At 32.5% G+C, this 21,394-nt stretch overlaps 1 protein-coding gene across 4 annotated transcripts in view; it reads right to left on the reverse strand.

Moving 5' to 3' along the window:
- The window catches only part of Pds5 (precocious dissociation of sisters 5), a 34,469-nt gene that overhangs the window by 11,837 nt on the left and 1,238 nt on the right, over positions 1-21,394 (reverse strand). For all 4 annotated transcript variants that reach the window (XM_026643617.2, XM_064218852.1, XM_026643618.2 and 1 more), the window contains exons 2-6: positions 16,948-17,037; positions 3,409-3,603; positions 2,571-2,761; positions 1,559-1,766; positions 253-1,299 (exon numbers count right to left, since the gene is read on the reverse strand). In XM_026643617.2, coding sequence (XP_026499402.1) covers positions 253-1,299; positions 1,559-1,766; positions 2,571-2,761; positions 3,409-3,603; positions 16,948-17,028 — 1,722 coding nt within the window. In that variant the 5' untranslated portion in view covers positions 17,029-17,037. The remainder of the gene's footprint in view (positions 1-252; positions 1,300-1,558; positions 1,767-2,570; positions 2,762-3,408; positions 3,604-16,947; positions 17,038-21,394) is intronic.

Raw genomic sequence — 21,394 nt, forward strand, 5'->3', positions numbered from 1 at the left:
TTTTATTAACAACCTTAACAATTTATTTTAAAAAAATGTAGTAACGCCCAAAAGTAACTAAGGAATTACTAATATTTTTATTTATCCCTCCTTTAAAACCTATCACTTGTGTTAGGAGTGGGGACGACAATAGCCCAAGGGGTCAAGATCGATCCTGCGACTTTTTATATCAAACCATTACGCTGTTGACGCTTCAAGTTTTAATTAAGCAATTAAATTAGGAAACTCATTATTTAAAAGGCTACTACTAACCGTTGTCCGGACACAGACTTCACAACTGACATTGGGATTTAAAATCGTCTCCATTCCTTGCAATAGTTCGGGAGCGGCGTTCATGTGACTCGAAAATTTATTCAGGAACTCTTGAGCCTTCACAGACTCCGGTAGGAATTTCGAACTTATGTGTAGGACCTTAGCGATCATTTCCTTTTGAACGGCCGGTGTTGCAGGTTTCCTGTGCAACTCTATCCATTCGGCGACCGTACGCCGTACGGCCAGCTGGTGCTTTTGTAACTCTATGAATGCTTTCGTTGCATTGTCGTCGACATTTGACATTAAATAGTATAATTTTTTCATCCTCACCGGCGGGGGCAGTGTGTACGGAACCAGGGATGTATTTAAAAGTCTCTCGACCAGCAATCTGTCCTCTAGGGCTGTCATGTAATACCCGTGAAGGATTTTGTCTTTGATCCACTGTACCGCTTTCTCGGTGGCCGGTGGGACGCTTTCCTCCGTTAAGAACTTCTTATATATCATCGCTAAGCCTGACATTGCTTCTTTGCGTATTTTGAATTTCTTATCCAACGTCCTTTCGCGGACGAAATGGAGGAGGTCCTCCGACTCGGCGACCGCTTGGAAATCTCTTTGGGCGGTTGCTATTATGGCCATAACAACTTCGTAGCGAACTTGCTCGTGCGCATCGTGCTGTCTCATTTTGAGCGTCTCCGTTATATCTTTTCTCAGGTCCGGATGGTGGACAAGGAAGTGCATGCAATATTGGACGCACTTGATTCGTATCTGAACGGATATATCGTTGAATCTGCCGAGAAAGGCTCGCCACAGGGCGGGGTACTGCTGGGCGAGAGTTGACCCCGGTTCGGAGAACATTCGAGCGAGTAACGCGACTGCGCTCAATCGCTCTTGAAAGTGCGCCGATTTAAGTTTACACTCTAACTGTGGCAGTACCGATAATAGTACTGACGGGCAACATTGATTTAGTTCGTATATTAACTCATATACTTTAGAAAATATTAGAAGATTCTTCTCTTCCTTTCCCAAGATTAAAACGTGATTAAAGAACTGAAAATAAAAAATATCTATAGTTAGTTACGTCTAGCTAATTTTATAATAATAGAAATGAGAAAGGAACTCTGTCTGTTGCTTTTTCACGACCAAACTCCTGAACCGAATTTGATGGAATTATGTATGAAGCAAGCTTTAGCCCCAAAGAAGAACATGGATACTTTATTATATCTAACACTTGACGACCAACTCCTGAAACGCGAGCAAACCTATACACAACCTATATACAAAAACCTATATACAAAAATGAACTCACCGCCTGTATATAAGGCTCCAACGTTTCGCTCGTTTTCACTATTAATTCCTTAGCGAGGGAATACGCATGTTTATGTTCTCGCTTGTTCGGTTCCACGAGGTTAACGAGTATGACGTTTAGCAGCTCGTTGGAGACCACGTCCGACTCGGTGATGAGGGGACAGAGAACGTCAAGCATGAACGACTTGACTTTTGACGAGTGTTCCGTACTGAGAAAGAAATCATGATAATATTAACAATAAATACATGGACACAATAAAGTATTTCAACCAAACACACACAAACTTTGGATGTGTTTAAGAGTGAAGAGTAACGAACTCTTCATTTAAAGAAATATGATAAAAATATATACAAATTATATCAATATTAAAAAATATTTGTACATTATGCAAACATGTTCAGCAGTTACTAATAAATGAACTTATAGTATTCATAATATTATAATTAACTAATCCGGTTTCAGTTAAGGCGGTGCTACACCTGACCAAGCGTGTTCGCATAGCGATATCGCTACGTGTTTGACCAAACGTTTGGCGTATTCGAAAATATTACAAACACGTCAATATAGACAAAATATCACAATACAATGCTACTGGACAACCTCAGTTTTTTACCCCGAATTGAGTATTCTTAGCCAAACTAGCATTGATAGCGTCACAGTTTGGAAGCCAAATCTCAGAAGGTTAAGAAAATTTAAAGGCTCGAAATACGCAAGTCTTATGAAGTAATCTTTTATTGCGTATTATATATTTTCTGAAGTACTGTACTTAGTATTGTTCCAAGTATTTTTCGGAAACAGCTAAGATTATATAGAAGGTTGCACTTAAAACCTTTGTTTAGGCACCTGAACGATAACGAAGGAGAACAGAGAGTGCCTCTTTTTGTGCACTATAACCTCTCCTGCACAGTCGGATAATGCGTTGACAAACGCCATCGTAACACAAATCCGTCAAGACAACATCACCAGTTAATATTAGTTAATTGATTATTTATTACAAAATTGTTTTACTCACTTGACAATCTTAAACATGAGAGAGAATAATGCGCAGAATATCTCCTGGCAGTCTTCCAGCTCGAAGCACATATTGAATGATTTCACGTAGGCCAAGTTCTCTAGCAAGTAGAAATAACGCTTGAAAGCCGGGTCCTTTGGATCCCGGAGTCCTTGGAGTTGGTTGATGAGGAACAGGAATATTGTTTTCACCTGAAATTTAAATGTTTCTTGTAGAACTTCTTATAAGATTATATAGTTATAGGATTCACGTGAGTGGACTTTTTCTCAATAAATATAAAGCGGCGTCTCCTCAAAAGGAAAATTGGCAACTCTTGCAAACTATTTTCGTGGAAACGTAGCATTCACGTAGCATAAACGGGTTATACATTTTTAAGACAGTTAACTATTCATGCATGAAAATATAAGTTTAGAAATAACAATTTCGTCAATTACATTGAAAAACAAATGACACAACAATTAAATTAGAGAAATATTCTCAAACGTAATACATTTTTAAAAACATGAAAATTCTGCAATTAATCTTGTACTTGACGGAGAGAGAAAACCAAATTAAAAGAGGCCTTACTGCTACTGTCCCATTACATTTATATTTATATACAAATATATGTATAACATAGATATCACCATTCCTTACATCGTCAATGCGCCACCAACCTTGAACTAAGATGTTATGTTCCTTGTGCCTGTATGCACACTGAGTCACTCACCTTTCAAACCGGAACATAATAATTTGAGTGATATAGTACCTACCCAGACGGGCTTGCACCGAGATTTAACACCTAATAAAACCAAGTACATAGATAGTATGTCAGTACTTATATATGTTAATACTTTACCTGTTCCTGGTCCTTGTAAGGAGCTTCCGGTGCGTAAACTCTAAGAACATCTGCGATGCAGCACGCGATGAGCAGCTGGACATCTCGTGATGGATGTGTTAGGAAAAACTCGTCTGCTAGGTGTAGAGCCAGCGGTATGTACTGCTGGTACATGCCTTCATCCTGACCCAGACCCTGGAGGGTGTGAGCCAGGGCCTGATGATAAAAAAAATATTAATTATAGACTATGATAAAAAAATATACCTAAGTTTATGAGATATAATTTTTATTACGATTTAGAATGTATGTATCTTAATACAAAATAAATAAACACAATATTAGTAATCCAACATAACAGATTTTACTGGACGTACTAGACATGGTAACAAAGTAGTTTTTAATTACCAAGCAATATTTCCAACCAAACTTAAACTAAACCTAAATCTCAACCTAAATGATTATTATAGTATAGTAACCAAGACGTAGTTAATGGAGAGCTGATAGAAAATTGCATTTATAAAACCATGACTATGAAAACATAATAAAAAATATGAAGAAACCGAATTTGTATACATATCTACTAGTGGATTATGAGTCTATCTAAGAATCATTACTTAACTAAATTAATAATATCGAGATTCCGGGCTCGAATTCTGGCTGAAACCAGAAAGTTCTAGTTATATCTAGAAACTTTCAGTTACAGACAGGAGGTGGCAAGTTGTATTGTTAGTGTTGGTCCTTCACTGAATCTCTCACCAACCATGTCGGATTTCCCTATAATCGGACTTGATTCACACAAATTTGTGGCCTTAATTTTTACTGTTCGATTTGCATTTGATAGTGTCAATCATAGTTCTGGTCGAAATTCGGCCATAGCCGTAATTCGACCAGAACATATTCATTGTTAAATCGATAACGTATAGTTGTATTTAAAAAATTATATATGCATATGATTTCGAAAGTAACAATGTAATATTTTGATCGTCTAATACGAAGACAATTCAGTGTGTTTTGATTGTGTGAAGAAAAATATATATAACGGTGTGCTACTTGCTAAATGAGTCGGTCAGAATAAGGCGATATTAATTTTTATCAATTTGTCCGGCAAACTTGGCTTGGAAGTATCGATTATATCAATTTTTGCTTTCATTTTTACCAAATGTTTAATATATTACACGAACTGAGAGAACAATGCTGAAGCGGACGTATGTCTCTTGTTCCAAAGTACATATTTTACAAACTTGCAAATTTTAACAACATATACAAAAGCAAAATAACTTAAAAATTTTGATTTACAAAAGATATCGAACATCTCGTCTTAATACGATCGTCTCCTTCGGTGATATCCATTTATCCCCTAAATACTAAATTATATATATATATATACTATGATACTATGTCATATATGATTTCGTAGGAAAACATTTAAACCATGTCAGGCCGTTATGATATATTTTATTACCGTTGCCATTCATAAACATAAAATAAACGAATGTATGAATTGTTTGCTTCACGGTTGTTACGACTATCAACAAAATCCAATATCGCAAAAGTTTTTTCAGCAATAAGTCTCAATAACAAAAGGTCTATATAACAAACGTTCCAATCACCAAATCCTCTAACGTTTTTTAGTACTTCCGTAATATTATCGCTAAAACGTGATATGGTCCAGGTGATTTAGGTTTACCTATCGAAGGTTCCGGAGTTTAGGACTCACATCAGAAAAAGTTAAACTATGGTTTCCAAGTTCAGTGGTCCCAATAAATTTGTCTTTACATCGCGATCTTGCCCTTAAATGTCTTGTTTACTCTCCAGAGTCTACCGGTGTCATTAAACATTACGAAATATTTTTTGGAAGCTTGAAATGTTTCAGCACAAAGGGAAAGTCCAAAAGGCTGACGAACATAGTGGAATCCCATCCCGTCCCATAGTAAGGATTAGTATTTATTATATTCGAAATTAAGAAAAGTATGTAATTATACCACGTTTTTAAAGCTAGGAAGTGTTCGTTTATGAGTAACAATTATGCCCACCTGGCAAATTTAACCCTAGGTGACCGCTCTAGGAAGCTTAGTCAACTGTGCAAGAACTGTTATATTATGATTACGCCACATCAAAAGCGAAGCCCTCAAGGAAAATTGTCCAGAGGTGTATTAATTTTGCAAGACAATATGCCAATTCACAAGAGCAAGAGTTATGACAGTTGCTTCATAAATACGAGTGCGCAATGCTTGTACAATCACTTTAAATAATAAGCCGAGCCAGAACAAGTCAAAGCAAAAATTATACTTAAAAACATATTTTCCGGGAAAATATTTTTAAATGACAATGAACTCAAGGAGCCAATTTCGAACGCAAAGACAAAAAATACATAATTTTAAACGATTACAAAAGTTATCTCGATCTGCAAAATGTATTAAAGTTGAGGTTTGAATTTATAGCCCTTTCATCTCGCGAACTTTTAAACGAAGTGTAACGATTTTAATTTTAAGCCGAACTCGAGCTGTTCGCAAGACTTTGGCTTAACTTAGTTGCCTAATTAATTTTAACTAAAAACTATCAAGTATTCTATATAAGGTAAGTAAGACAAAACATATTTTATGACACATAAACTTAAAAATTAAAATTAAAATCCGACACGCAATTATTAAATATAGATCGGAAACAACATTTAAGATCCATCTTCTTTACAAGCTTTTATTGAACTGGAAATGTTCGTTTAAGTCAAATTTTTGTAAGCTGAATTAGTACCAATTCCTCTTAGCCTACGTAGATGAAATTCTACATATTTCTTGATCTTAGATGATAATAATTTTTTATGGTAAGCATCATTACGGTGACCTGATTGTTCAAGGTCAAAGGGAGTGGAAGGAACTCGTGTTAAATACACTACAGTTCTGTATTTGAAAAGTTATACGATCAATTTATTCAAATTACATAATCCGACGTAAATACATAATGAGAAAATGTTCTCTCTTTTACATTCCTCGCTCATATCAATACAATATTTATACACTTTTTAAGTCAAACAGCTCAGGGCTCCAATTCTACAAACGAATCGACGGTTTATCACAATCGAATCGAAACATAATTACGTTCGTACGTTTTCCTATAAAGGCAACGATCCATTTGCGGTTCAGTCAAAGTTGGATGGCAATATAATCTCAATCGTATCTGTCTGATATAAATAAGTAGATTTGCCCTGAGTTACGATAAAACTGAGTTTAATTTTTGCGACGAAAAGTCTAAGTTAGATCGAAATAGAATTATAACGTATCATCACAGTTAGTAGAATTGTCCCAGGACACAAAAAACTGCTTGAATAAAATCGAATACGTTCAAACGTGGGTTTGAGTAAATTATAACGCTGTTAAAATCAATGTACACCACACCGTATTGTAATAATTAATACGATGTTGTTTTTTGTTATAGTTTCGTAACGGAGTAAACATTCGAAGCGTTTTAATTTTGATTGTAATACTGGACAGGTCTCTTGTCATATTTAGCTTTAGGCGCTCAATCGCATTCTTTACGTTGCTGCTATTGTTGACAAATAACATAGTTTCCGACTGCATAACATTCAGACTAAAGATCGTTATATCTACTCGTATATGATCCACTGATACCATTACTAAAATACATAAATACAATCATATTTGATAGTTAAAGTAACCTATTTTTGGGCATATACAAAACTTACACAATAATTTACTAAATTTATCATCAATATAAATAAGGACCAGATTCAAGGACATATTATCTGTACATAATTAAATATTAAATTATTTAATTAATGTCCAGGAAACTAACGACAGCCCTCGGAAAACCCAATTTTTTTTTTGACATTGACTCTCTTCAATGGAGTCGTATCGTTGTTTCATATAAATATGAGTAAGGGAATAGAGCACTAGTTCTATAATATATCCTGCACTGATGGCTAGTCTTTGAGATTGGTCATTGGATTCGAAAGTCAATCAGGACTCGAAAATTTCAAAAGATTTGCCTTTCTAAGCAAACACAGCAACGCAATTTCAATGGAATACTACGTTATCCAAGGGAGTTATCTAGAACGAGTGGGGAGAAAAGTAGATTGGTACAAGACGACCTCGCAAACAGATCCAATTATATAACATTGAAATTGTGTTCTATAGTATATATACAGGGGTGTTCTTTATATGACCAAAAAATTTTTTTGTTTGAATTTCGAAATGCATACCGTCTATTTTTTTATAAATGCTAAAACATGCTCAAATATGAAATTTCATCTTTTTAACATGATCGCAACTCGGGCCGACCAAGCTACAAAGTTTATTAAAAGTCAATAATTTACCTGATAGTTTTGTCCGCTATAAAACTAACATAAATATATATCAAACTATATAAAAATACAACAAATGAAGTGAATAAGAATTGAAATAAAATAAGATAAACATTATTCTTTAGTTAAAAACATAAAATAATAATAATCAGTCAGGAGTAACTGATCTTTAATGTAGTTTTATACAGTCTGCATACAAACTTTTATGTTCCTGGACACAGTGCAACAATAATTGTTTTTACTCTTTTTCAACTGTAATAATTCCGTTAAAATCTTGCATTAATTTGACCGCCCTTTCAGCAGAGTAATTTACAATGATCAAACGACTTATTCTTCTTTTAGTTTCCAAAAAAGGAGAATTACCATTCCAAGAAGAAAACTGTCGTCGATCTGTAATCGAGAAAGAAATTGTTTGCTCTTTTCCGATACAAAATTATCTAGTGTTTTAAAGAAAAACAATTTAAATAACAAAAATAAACACATCAAGTAATGTAATAAACGCACAAAAAATTAGCTTATTGAAACATTTTTAGATCAGTTCTCCCTTGGATGAAACTTAGCGTTTGCCAAAATCTGAGTTTTTATCCGTGTTTAAGTTGGCAATCACTTTCATCTGTTATTATCTTCATCTTTAAAAAGCGATACAGTGACTGCCTCTTCACATAAATACCATGAGTGATGGCTAAATTTGTATATATAAACTTTATAAATTTTTACATTAAAATTCATACTCTTTAAGTGCCTTTAAGAAGCACACATTTGGATAGGAGCTTTAGTCGCCTTAGTGCATTCGAGCCAAGGTTTAACAAAACAAATCAAAATGATTCTTCTATTTTATTCTTTATTCAAGTAGGCTCATTATAGCACTTTTGAGTCGTCATGCCGCCACTGGTTCGGAAAGTAGAGTTTACCAAGAAGAACCGATAAGAAACTGAATATTTAATCTTTTCCACCATTTAAATTGTAGAACTTTTGTCAATAAAGTACAATTAAATTAATATATATCCTTCGTGTGAATCAACAAATACTAAGTCACATCTTCTTTATCATTAATATCTTGTAGGAGTAATGTTTTTTTAACGTTAAATTTAAATCACTATTAATAAAATTATAAATATAGATACGACTACATCCATCTCCAAGAAGGATGTTGAATACATTGCGAATTCGGAAACTAGGTGTTAGAAGTTTACCTTTCCTCCTCGTGCCCATACAATGATGGTCCGGTCACTGTTTTTTCGAAAGGATGTATAATATTGTAAATACATATATGTAATATTGTTGTGAACATATTGTGTCGCAGCTTTAGTAGTTTTAACTTTAATATTTTGCCATCCCAAAAGTCTGTGACTTCGTCAGGTACATTTTTCTGAAAGTCAGTTTTTATTGCTTCTGCCCTGGATTTTTTTATCTTCATAATAATTATCTGAACCGAGGATTTATTAATTTCTGCTCAGAATAAGCGCTTCTAAAACCGAATGAAGAATATGAACAAAGTCTCTTATGCTTATTGGGCATAGACATAAAGCTGCGACAAGTTCAGGTGTTATGACATTATTTCCACCTCTTTTTGATTTTTTTTTCTGGTCAGAAATGCCTTCGTCAGAATTCTTGCTTTTTCCAGAAATATAAAACACTCCCTAATCACAAGATTTGCACTTTAATGACAGTCAGCTTAACTTCGCGAATATCGTACAATAAGACTGCGTAAACTTTTCCGTTAGATGATAATTTTGCTTCTTTTATTTAATGGCTAGGCAGTCCGATAAGGAAATAATTGTGTTTATCACTTCGCAATCCTATCGGCATATTTATAATATATATTGCAATAAACAATGATGCACTAATAATCTTAAAAATAACGTAAAAAATGACAAATAAAATACGTAGTTAGAGGTCGCAGCGGAACTAGTATGGAGAAGTTTAAATCGCAAGTCGGCACGGGTTATCGTTAATAAAACAGGCTTATATTTTTTTCTAGACAACATTGGGATATTACTAAAGTTTTAAGAAGTTATGCCTAAAAATATATCGAAGTTGAAATTTAAGGGACACCCTATTATATATGGATGAAAATTGTGTAAATGTCAAATTGTCATCCGCATTGAATTTGTTCAGGATAGTTCCATTTTTTCAGAGAATATTCTTCTAATAATATTATGGTCTCATCGTTTAGCACACTTTGAAATATAATGTTATTTATAATAAATAAAAAAACCGGCCAAGGTCGAGTCGTATTCGTACACTAAGGGTTCCGTACATACTTGTAGGTATTAAATTAGTTCGTCGATATCGAGGATCGAGTATTAAAATATTTTTTGTGATAACTACCAATTTACGATTTTCCGATTTCCCCTTTACTTGTGCTACATGACTTTGCTTCTTGCCAAATATCATGATTCTAGGTTAACGGGAAGTGCCTTATAGGTTTTTATTGCGGCGTGAGTGTCAAAATGCTATGAGGCATAAACGGGGCATACCGTTTCGGTTATGGTTGCGTTGACTTAGAAATTTGATTTCTATATTAATCCAAGGGATTGCAGATTTCATTGTAAGATATTAATTTCAAACACCTTTACGCGTTCATTAGAAAAACGGTCTTAACAGACGGACAGACGGACGTGTGGTCCTATAAAGATTCCGGTTTAATTTTTAAAAATATCAAGGAAAAATTCCGACATTCAAATATAAATGTACAGATTATCATTTCGAATATTCACTAAAACATTTAAAATAACATTTGTCGATTAATTAAAATGTACAAAGTTGTCGGAGAATTGAAATCATTTACGGATCCGTCGTATTTTATCAGTATTTTATGAGGAAAAAATTACACATTCAGTTCGGCTCATATCCGAGTTATGAATAAATTTTCAATGATAAAAAAATATTAATGCAATTTTACTTCATACTGGCTATATGCGGCTTAAGATTTCTTTTTCTAAATCCCAAAAAAAGTCCCTTTATTTTTATTTAAAACTAGGTGTGCCCGCGACTTCGTACACGATTGAATTTAAAAAAGCGTGACTTAATTATTATTTTACATATAATCCTAAAATAAAAGTAGCCAACTTACTCCTTATTACAACAGCTATCTGCCAGTAAAAGTCCCGTCAAAATCGGTCCAGCCTTTCACAGAAAACAACAACAGACAGACAGACAAAAATTGTAAAAAATGTTATTTAGGTATATGTACCGTGTATACCTACATATGCATTTAGTAAAACGCGGTTATTTTAATATTAAAAACAGATCCAATTTTATTGTATGTATAGACTATAGAAGCTCGATTAAAAAAGGCGGTTGCTTGCTAACAGTTTGTCAGATTGAAGTATATGGTTACAGCTGTAGTTATTAAAAATGTAACGTTCAGATCGGACTAGTAGTTCCCGAAAAATCGATACACCACTCAAACACTCAGATATAAGTAATATGGATTAATTTGGATATTTCGGTTTTGAAACCACAAAAATAAACGTAAAGTAATACTTTACTTTAGCTCGATTTATCTGTATCACAATAAATTACAGATTAAATCATTTCCCGCCAATTCTTTAAATATAGCATGATTGAAATCAGCACTATAAATGATAAATTAATTTAATTTAAAAGTCCTATATGTATAATAATAATCCTGACATATTTAATTAATTGCTTTCACAATACATTCATTATTCATATCGCCGAATAGTTTAATATTTAAAAAGAAAAGAAAACAAAAAAAATGACCGCAGTGGTAAACGGAACGGCACAACACGGAACATTAGAATACTTAAGTATCGCTATACCCAGGCGGGCTTGAACGTAGCTCTACCACCAAGTAAGATTTACAAGATGATTTCTGTCCATTTTTAGATTAAGTGTTACGACCTTAATAAACGTTGAGCAATTGTTTAGTGAAATATTAATTTCTCCCTTTATGTCATAATTGACTTAACATTCGAAAGTAGGTAACCACTACCTAAACATTAATCGGTTATATATATTTCGTTCTCTGTGTTTTTAGCGTGTGAGTTCATTTATTATTTATATTATACAAGTGTAACAGAAGAGCATGGTCTGCAATGGCATTCTGTAAGAAGAAATTCGAAACTCACTCAGAATATGATAGGCGACATTGAGTATAATAATTATAAAATTTATAGGATACACGCAACAAAATGGCGTATGACCGTAAGTCGGTTGTCAAAAATTCACGAGTGAGATTTGAAATGAATTCATACAGAATCAAACTGCTGTGCTGGTATAGTGAACTATTCAAAATTATCTTGTAAAGTTCTGTGGTAGAAATCTTAATGGTAGCGTGTAAATGTTCCGCTACTTGGTTAAGGTTTGGCCAATACTAATTCTATATTATCATTCGACTCATACTTACATACGATTTACTCAGCAGGGTCATTACGTATAGCAACAGCAACGCAACTGTTGGACATATGTAGTAGCATAATACTCCATAATACTGATTCATCGACTGCAACGTTTATCAATCCGCAACAAATATTTGATAGCAACAGTTGCTGAGCTATAATAATAGCACCAAGGGTAAGTATCCTTGTGTAGCTACAGGCTCAAGGGGCATAACGTTTTAGTTCCCCTAGTTGGTAGAGCATTGGTAATATGAATGATTATTATATCTCAAAGTACCAATGTCTATAGGCAGTGGTTCAGTTCAGACAAATGGACCAGTCACCATCAGATTGTCCATTTGTCGTTAAATTAAAAAAGTAGACGTAGCGAAATTTATGTATATATACCAGTATGCAGTACATATAATCACCTCTGTATGTCCACATTAGCAAAATAAATTCATCGATAACGATTTGACTTATATGAGAGAAGATTGAATATTGTGACGTATTCAATTAAATTCTCTTTTGTTTTTCTTTCATTTGCACGCCAGATTTTAATAAATAATTCATATGTAGTTATGTTGCGCGGTACACAGTTTCTGCCAACTAAGGAATCTCTGGGAACCAGACATCCCGTGAGATTCCAGTCAACTTACTTGCTGATTCCTCCAAAATGAATATTGTATAATTTTAAGTTTAATGATTCATTACATGATTGGCATGCAATACTGCCAATTGTCTTCATTATAGAATTAAGTTTTAATTTTTGTTTAATTGAATTTAATTTTCAAATAAATTCTATAATTTTTTTAAAAAGTCTATTTGAAGCTCCCGGGACTTGACTATGTAGTTCAAACTACACCTTGCCTCGTTCAATACGCCAAACATGACATCTACGAGCACGATAAATACTAGCTAACAGTTAAAATCTGAACATAGCAAAACAAAGTGTTTTTTTGGTAGTGAAATATAGCGATCAGTGGGTCGTACCTACTTAGAGGAACACACAAAGCCGTACCATTAATAATGCCAGTTTCAAGCACAGTTGTCTCGAGTAAGTTTCGTAAACGTCTCCAAATAACAAAGGTTCATAACAACAAAAACCTGATGCATATACATTATTAAATACCGGAGGCTGCGCTAACATTAGTCTTGTCGAGATAAACTCTCTCGAGATTCCATCTCTTCAAGACATTTTATTTATACAATAAATGCAAAACTGTTTGTCTATTTGATTGTTTGTTTCAGCTTATCTTCTTAATAACACTGGACAAAACAGGCTGAAGTTTTGTCTGAATCCGAAGGTTCGGTCGGACACTAATAATTTATGAAACTTACATTATATAATTATTATTGGACCGAATTTTCTTTTACTCCGCTTATAGTAGAGTGAACACTGACAGAAATCATCACGTAAGTAAAAAAGCGTTACACCCCCTCCAGGCGACCTTACCTCTCTATTGTCTGTTATTTATTAGTTGTCATTTAACTATTCTCAAACGTTGTCAATTTATTTTATTGCATTTTATTTAATACGTAGCGAAAGATGCTTCGCTGCAATCGGGTATCAAAAAACGTAATCTCTTATTACTAAAAAAAAAAACGTATCTCAGTTTACAAGACGAACATGCGGTTTTGCCCGCTCAAAACTTATCAAACTTAACTTATAGAATACAAACCGTCCCCAAAACTTTACCCTCTGAAGGGGTGAATTAAAAAAAGCCTATGTCCTTCTCCAGGACTCAAATTATCTCTGTACTAAATATCATCTAAATCGGTTCAGGGGTTTAAGCGTGGAGACGTTAACGACAAACAGTTATTTATCTCATGTATAATATTAGTAGATAGTGAACACTCACGTTGGAACATGTTTCATTTCATAATTTCATTAATAACATGCATAACATCGTTTAAATATGAATACAATGAGTTTCCTAAACGAAAATGTAATAGCAATAGCTTATACCTCTGCGGTTTATAACGACGGATAAAAACCACCAGAGTTCCGACTCAGAATAATGAAAAGACACGTGACATTAACATAGCGCTACGAAAACGAACAAGTAAAAACGATATACGACGTCAAAACAAAGTGTTGAAATTGTAAACAATATCGCAAAAAGATAGTAACAGGCAGTATTACTGTAAAAAAAAAAGGCCGAATTCATAATATTTTTTATCATTCCTCTGATTACTGTGAATAAAATTTTCTTTATTCGATTATAATAATACTAGGTATAGTTTTCATTTTCATTTCACTCAGTAATTTGCCTTTGTCCTAAGACCCACAATAAGGCTGTTTACATAGGGTCAGCTAAATGTGTAAGCTATCTGATCTATTTCGAAATCAGAACCGCCACAGAATGCATCATATGACGACCGAAGCAGGCGGTTGCTCGGTAACGCATCGTTGACGATCAGTCTGAATATCGTCAACGCATTCAACACGGTTACCAGAGATCACTATCATATAGTCCATGGAGCAAGACGGTGGGAAGACGACAAATAAGCGCACAAAACGCGACCATTTGACTTACAAAAGTAATTAGTCCACGCCACGCCACGTCAGACAGTGTACCACTGTGGCGTGGACCGGGATACCGCATAACATTCGCCGTAGGTGTGACAAGACTACTCCCTACGAGAAGTTATGACAGCGATGCTTTACACGGAATCGGTGTTGAAGATCATAGTCGTCTTTTGAGAGAACATCAGGAGACGACATAACGTAATAAGGACCAATCTCGCTCGGCGTAGACGACAAAGGTGTCATACCAGGGCTTAAAACACGATACAATATCCTAGGCCTAAGCTTGGTCGTTTCAGATGGCCCAATGAAAGGCGGCAACCAGGGTAGCCTCTACCTGACGAACGCATTGACAAGGGCTGCAGAGGAATAGTGGCTATGTACGTGAAAACGATCCCACGGCCTCTCACCGTGTCGAGGTCTGAATTCGCAGGTGTTTTAGTAGATAAAAATCCCATATACACGGACCGGAAAACTCTATATACTATGCTTATTGTAATGTATTATAATAATTGTACGTACCAATATACATTAAAATTCATTTGAAACTAGAACAGCTGATGTTTCTCTAGAGAAATAACGGTATTTAAGGATGAAGCACCAATATACGCTAAACTTAGGTTTCATTTATTTATTATTTGATTATTTATCGTAAATAAATAAAAAAAAACCTAACCTATATTACCGAATTCGCAGTTTTTTTTTTTTGCTGCGGTGACGTCTATTTATAAGTACCGAAATAATATTAACTGACGCTAGACTTGATTTCCTTTAAAGAGTTACAATCAAGTGACAATAAAAACACGACAATAACTTTTTTTCGCAAACGAATACTCACGAAAAATAACGAATGGCTTTTGCTTAGCAAATATTTGAAAGTTTCGTTACGAATCCGTATTTTATTTTGCTTTCACAAAATAGTCCGCATCAAATATTTCAACTCTTAGAAGTAATGTTGGCAGCCCTGTGAGAAGGTCGTCTGGGGTCGTCCGATAGAATACTTCAAAGGCCTAATGTATTAAAGCATTAATATTTTATTTATTGATTGGATAGAATGTAACTTAGTATTTATATAATAAACAGCATCGGCATATATACAAAATAAACAAGAAAAGAAAATTACGACAACACAGGTCTAACCAACACTTAGAATAATAAAATACAATAATAATGAAACAAAACTCGACTTAAATTAATAAACGTATAAGAAAAATTAAATAAAAAGAACATATAACAATCAAACTTTAAAAAAATAACTCTAAATACTGGTAAAAGATACTTCAGTGCTTTCATTAAAAAAATCTTATAAAATTGAGGTTTATTGTACTTATGTAAATAAATAGATATAAATATTGCACAACATCATATACATTACACTCTATCCCAGTATAAGTAGCTAAAGCTTCTCATTTTCTATAACACAAGTGTGTTATGGAAAATCATCAATCAATCAAATCAATCATTCAATCAATATACACAAAAAGAATTCACTCTAAATGACCAAAAGTGTTTAACTAATTAATATGATTGAGAACAAAATTGGCAGTAAAAAGATTTACTACTACTTTTAAGAAAATCCTGAACACGTCTACTCAAAAAGACATGGAAAAAAGCAATTACCTTTTTAATATTATCAACCACCATGTTGATTTTTTTTTTCACATTACTTCTAACTTAACCATGTTTCGAATTAAAAAAATGTAATTTTTTGTAAGATGTATTGTTACACTTTTTTTTATTATATATAGTAATGCTGACTGGCTAATGGGCCAACTCATGATAAGCTAAGGTGGTAAGGTCACCACTGCCCATTGAGCAATTGGCACTGTAAGAAATAGTCCCTTACATCCTATACGTCGCCAATGCGCCACCAACCTTGAAACTAAGATGTTATGTTATGACCCTTGTGTCTGTAGTTACACTGGCTAACCCACCTCTTCAAACCGGAACACAATAATATTAAACATTGTTGTAAATCGGTAGTATATATAATGAATTGGTATTCGATCCAGACCGACTTGCAAAAAGTCATACCACCAAGTGTCACCATTATTTTGAATACATGAACATTATGTTACTCAGACATATTTATCTTAAGGCAATACATATATACATTAACAGCAAAATTCAGTGGTACTTGCCTGGGTTTGAACCCGAAATCATCGGTTAAGATGCACGCGTTCTAACCAATGGGCCATCTCGGCTCTTAAGGCAATATTACTATCTAATGATATCGGGTTTACAACATGTTATATCAACAAATTGTTACTATTATTTACGCGAACAATTTCTTCTCACCTTCACCTAAATCTAAAGCAATTTTACGATGTTCAATTTAAGTAGAACTCTATTTGATGATAACATACCTTGAGTCTTCGAACGAGCTCGTCTGGTCCAAGGTCATCGGTGATTGGGCGGCAGCCTTGCGGGTACACTATTTCCGCCATGCTGCCAATCTGAAATAAAAACATATATCAAAAATTATTATGAAGATACAAGATGAAGAAGAATTCACAGTTGTCACGTCAACGGTGTGATTCTGAAAGAATTCATTTCGTATCTCACTCGTGAATTTTTGACAGCCGTGTTACGGTGATACGCCATTTTGATACGTGTATTCTATAATCTTTATACTAAATGTCGCATATCACATTCTGACTATCGTGTTCTGCGGTGAGTTGCGACTTTCTTCTTACAGAATGCCTCTACTGTAGTCTATATTTAAAGCGGATGAAACTGCAAAGCACAGCTACTTATAATATAATATACTAAAACTTCGAACGAAGTGTTTAATGTTAAAAGTTTTATATAGTTAGGTATTACAAAATAAGTTTTCTCATTTATTAATTCAGGTAGATACAAAATAAAACATGGAATCCATTTTTTAAGGCAGGTATTAATTGTATGAATAATTAATTAACAGTATTTTAATATTATAAATCTAAATGGCACCTTCAATGTGAAGCGGCTTCATAGCGCTTTTAATGTAATTTATGCTATGCTAAGGAATATTTTAAAGTGCTTGTAATTATTATTATGTACATAAAATACTTTTTATTATTCAAATATCTTATTATGTTCATTTTGATTTGAACTTTAAGAAATAAATCTTGAGTGAGATACAAATGTGCATTCCAAATTAACAATAAACCGAATCTCACCTTAATTAAACCTATATTCAATTATATAGAATCAATCAATATAGCATGTTTTCTGTATTTAGTTATTACTGGACACTTAATTGGTTTATATATCTATTATGTAGTAATTATTTATTATTTTGTAATTTTTCACAATTTATTTCACAAATAAATTGAAAATTAATTTTAAACACATTTTTTTCTACAGCTAACATATTATGATATAACGATGAAAAAATTATTTATCTCATCATTCATTTTTATTAAATTTAATTCAAAGATAAAGAACAGCTTTCCCAGAATATTAAACAAGACTGAATAACTCTTAGGCGTATATTACCGTGATGAGCTTGTTTTATGTCTACAATGATGTATACAAAGAAAAACATCTTATTTCACATGGACAATTGGGGAGCGGCAACTAGTCCTACTAGAAAATTTGATATATACAATAGTCTTTAAATTAAAAAGTATTGTATAATAGTAAACTAATTGTCAAGGTACACAAAATTGAAAGACTTTGTGCAAACCTCTTTGAGTCGGTACCACCCCCTCAATAGATATTCTACTGCCAAACAGCAATACTTAGTATTCTGTTTTCCGGTCTATGAGTGGTGGTGACCACTTACTATCAGGTGGCCCATTTACCTGTCTATATAACAAAAGAAGTCATAAAATTACAGCTATAAAATCAAGTGCTACTAATAATTATATAGGATTCTAAACTTATATTTCAAACATAAACCTAATCCACCCTAGTACAGCGATCTCAATTTTTAAATAGAAACCTACAAGGTCAGTTACACAGGTGGTAAGACTTCAACATGATTATGCAAAACATTGTAACTAATAGTATATAGGCTTCTATAGCTATCTATAGCTATCTATATCGTAAGCTTTTACATAATAATATATATATAATCATATTATATTTTTATGCTGACTATACTTTTTTTCAAGTACTCTACTCATTTACAAATTATCAATAAATTAATGTATTGTATGTATATTTTATATATATAAGGAATCTCATAAACAGATATATATCATATTGTTAGATTTTTGTCAATGTCATTTGTTTTTTTTTATTTTTATTAAAGTAGGTGGGCAGATGATCTAGCAGGTAGTAACTTTATACAAGTACCCATAGACATTAACATTCTAGAAAATATGAACCATCTCGTATTTTCATAGCTACACAACTAATTCTGAGTATTGTTATTTGGCAGTAGAATATGTGATTAGTGGTTGAAACCTACCCAGATGGGCTTGGATTAAGTTTTAACACCAATTAAACTACAACCCTATCAGTGAGATCATATTGGGTTATTCTAAGTCACTACAGGCTGGCATGTTAGCACCCAGAATATTATTGCTAATTCTAGAGTAACCTATAACAATAAAACAACCCGAATCACTAACAATTTCAAATTAAGTAAAAAAATATAATTGATTAGTACCAATACAATATAACAATGGATATTTTAGGCAAGCTCTATAGTTGACACATTTTTTACAGTGTGAATCATTTATTTCTGTAAATCACTATTAAAATAAAGATGGCATAGTAAATCCATCATGTGTAACCACCTCATTCCTATGAATAGTTATATTATAATAATAAAGAAACATACCTAATCATTGGCACTTACCCAATTATTAGTACTTGACTATTTATCTAAAACAATTGAAATAAATAATCCATACATCATATTTCATGAACTAAAGATTAGGTAGAAATACATTAATATGTTATGGCAATTCTGGGAATAAGCTGCTATTAACAAAACTGTTCTTTTCCTAAAATTTTGTTAAAGTTGTTGGAAGGTGAAATTTCATGATTTTATATTATTAAGGTATTATAAGACTGTTATACAAAAATGTTATTAATAACAACAAAATTAAAATAACTCTAAATGTCAGGGAAGGTGGTTGTTAAAATGAATATTTTCTAACAGTAGCCTCAGAGGCTATTGTTACCCTTTAACAGAATATATACATGTCAATTTTAAAACGTAAAAAAGACAATGACTATACTTTATGAATTGAAAAGTTATAAAATAGCATTATCAAACTGTTGGAGCTGGATTTAAAACTATGAAAATTATTAGAAATATGATATTTTTCGATGCATCTATTTATATATGTTTATATAGATGTTCAAAAAACAAACTTAGTAATCAAAATTAAAAGGAGTTTGTTAAGATTAAAAAATGTTCATTACTCATGAAGAATGATTACAATAATATGAATTATCAAACAGAAGATTATAAAGTGGAACATAACAATTAGAAATACTTTTTTTTTTTCTGTTGTGCATCTATGCTAGTTAAGTGCAAAATATTCTGCCACTGTTAAATAAAAGAGATGACAATTATTATATGATTAAACGGTTTCAAATTTTAAAGTGTTCAATAAACTTGAGTATAAACTAATACAACACTAGATGTCTAGAGAACAGTTTTATGTAATGTACTATGATAGGAGGACAATAGTTGTAATGAACTTAGTTGCTTTATTATCTGTACAATGTTTATCTCATTAAAAGTCCTAACTCTTAAGTAACTATTAATATTCACCTGGAATAGAAGTAACATAAAATTGGTAATCATTATGCAAGGTGATTATTTTATTGAATAATATATAATAATATATTTTATTTAATAATTAGTCTATTCTACTAAAAATTTAATATTCAAGCAATATTTATTCCTACATTTGTGATCATAGTTAATAGTTTTACAAAAAAATTCATCAGTAAAATTTTAAATGTGCTTTTTATTTTTTTAATTTATCTTCATGTGTCAGTAATGGGATAGTTAACCCAATTTTAATTTTTTTTGGCTGACTATCTATATCCATAGACATTAACATTAAGGATTCTTAATCCATTATTTAAATCGTTAAATGCTATACTAAATGCTGTTTATAAAATAGATTACAGTATAGCTATAGATGCATTTATTGGTTATATTTACATTCAGAAAACAAAAAGTAATGTTTTACTATTAACAATTGTTTTGATTCCCAGAACAGGTATTGAGCCGTTTAATTTATCTTATAACATATATATATATAAATATATATCATGAAACTGAAGAGTTTGATTTTATTTTTGAACACAATAATCTTCAACGGTAATTTACTAGTAAGATTGAAAAAAAAAAATTGCATTTGATAGCCCCATTCTTGAGGAAGGTAAAACGCTATTTAACATCACACCATGACCTACCAGGTGGAGCATGAATGTTTAACGAGGCTGAAACTGCACACAGCAGCTAGTGATAAATAATAAATGTGATATATTTAAATGAATAATTTCATGCAATGCATTTTAATAAGTTGTATTGCTTAGAATTTGTATAAATACTGATAAGCTTTGTAATGTAAGCGCATTCTTAAAAAAATATGAAATACATAATGTAAGTAGATAAGTAAATACTTTAATTGAAGTTCTTTAAGTTTGAAATCTGCTTTTTTATTTAAACAAGTTTCTTTTTTCATAAAATATAAAGAAAATATTTAGAAAACTAGACAATTTTGCAAATAAGCATATAGGATAAGCTTTTCTACTAAGAACAAAAAAATATAATGCAATTAGGAAATATAATAAGTATGCATAAATAATTGAGTTTAAAGAATTATAAAAGAAGTGTTCTAGTTGATCCTTCTT

The sequence above is a fragment of the Vanessa tameamea genome, chromosome 25 (genome assembly GCF_037043105.1).
Source record: "Vanessa tameamea isolate UH-Manoa-2023 chromosome 25, ilVanTame1 primary haplotype, whole genome shotgun sequence".
NCBI lineage: Eukaryota > Metazoa > Arthropoda > Insecta > Lepidoptera > Nymphalidae > Vanessa > Vanessa tameamea.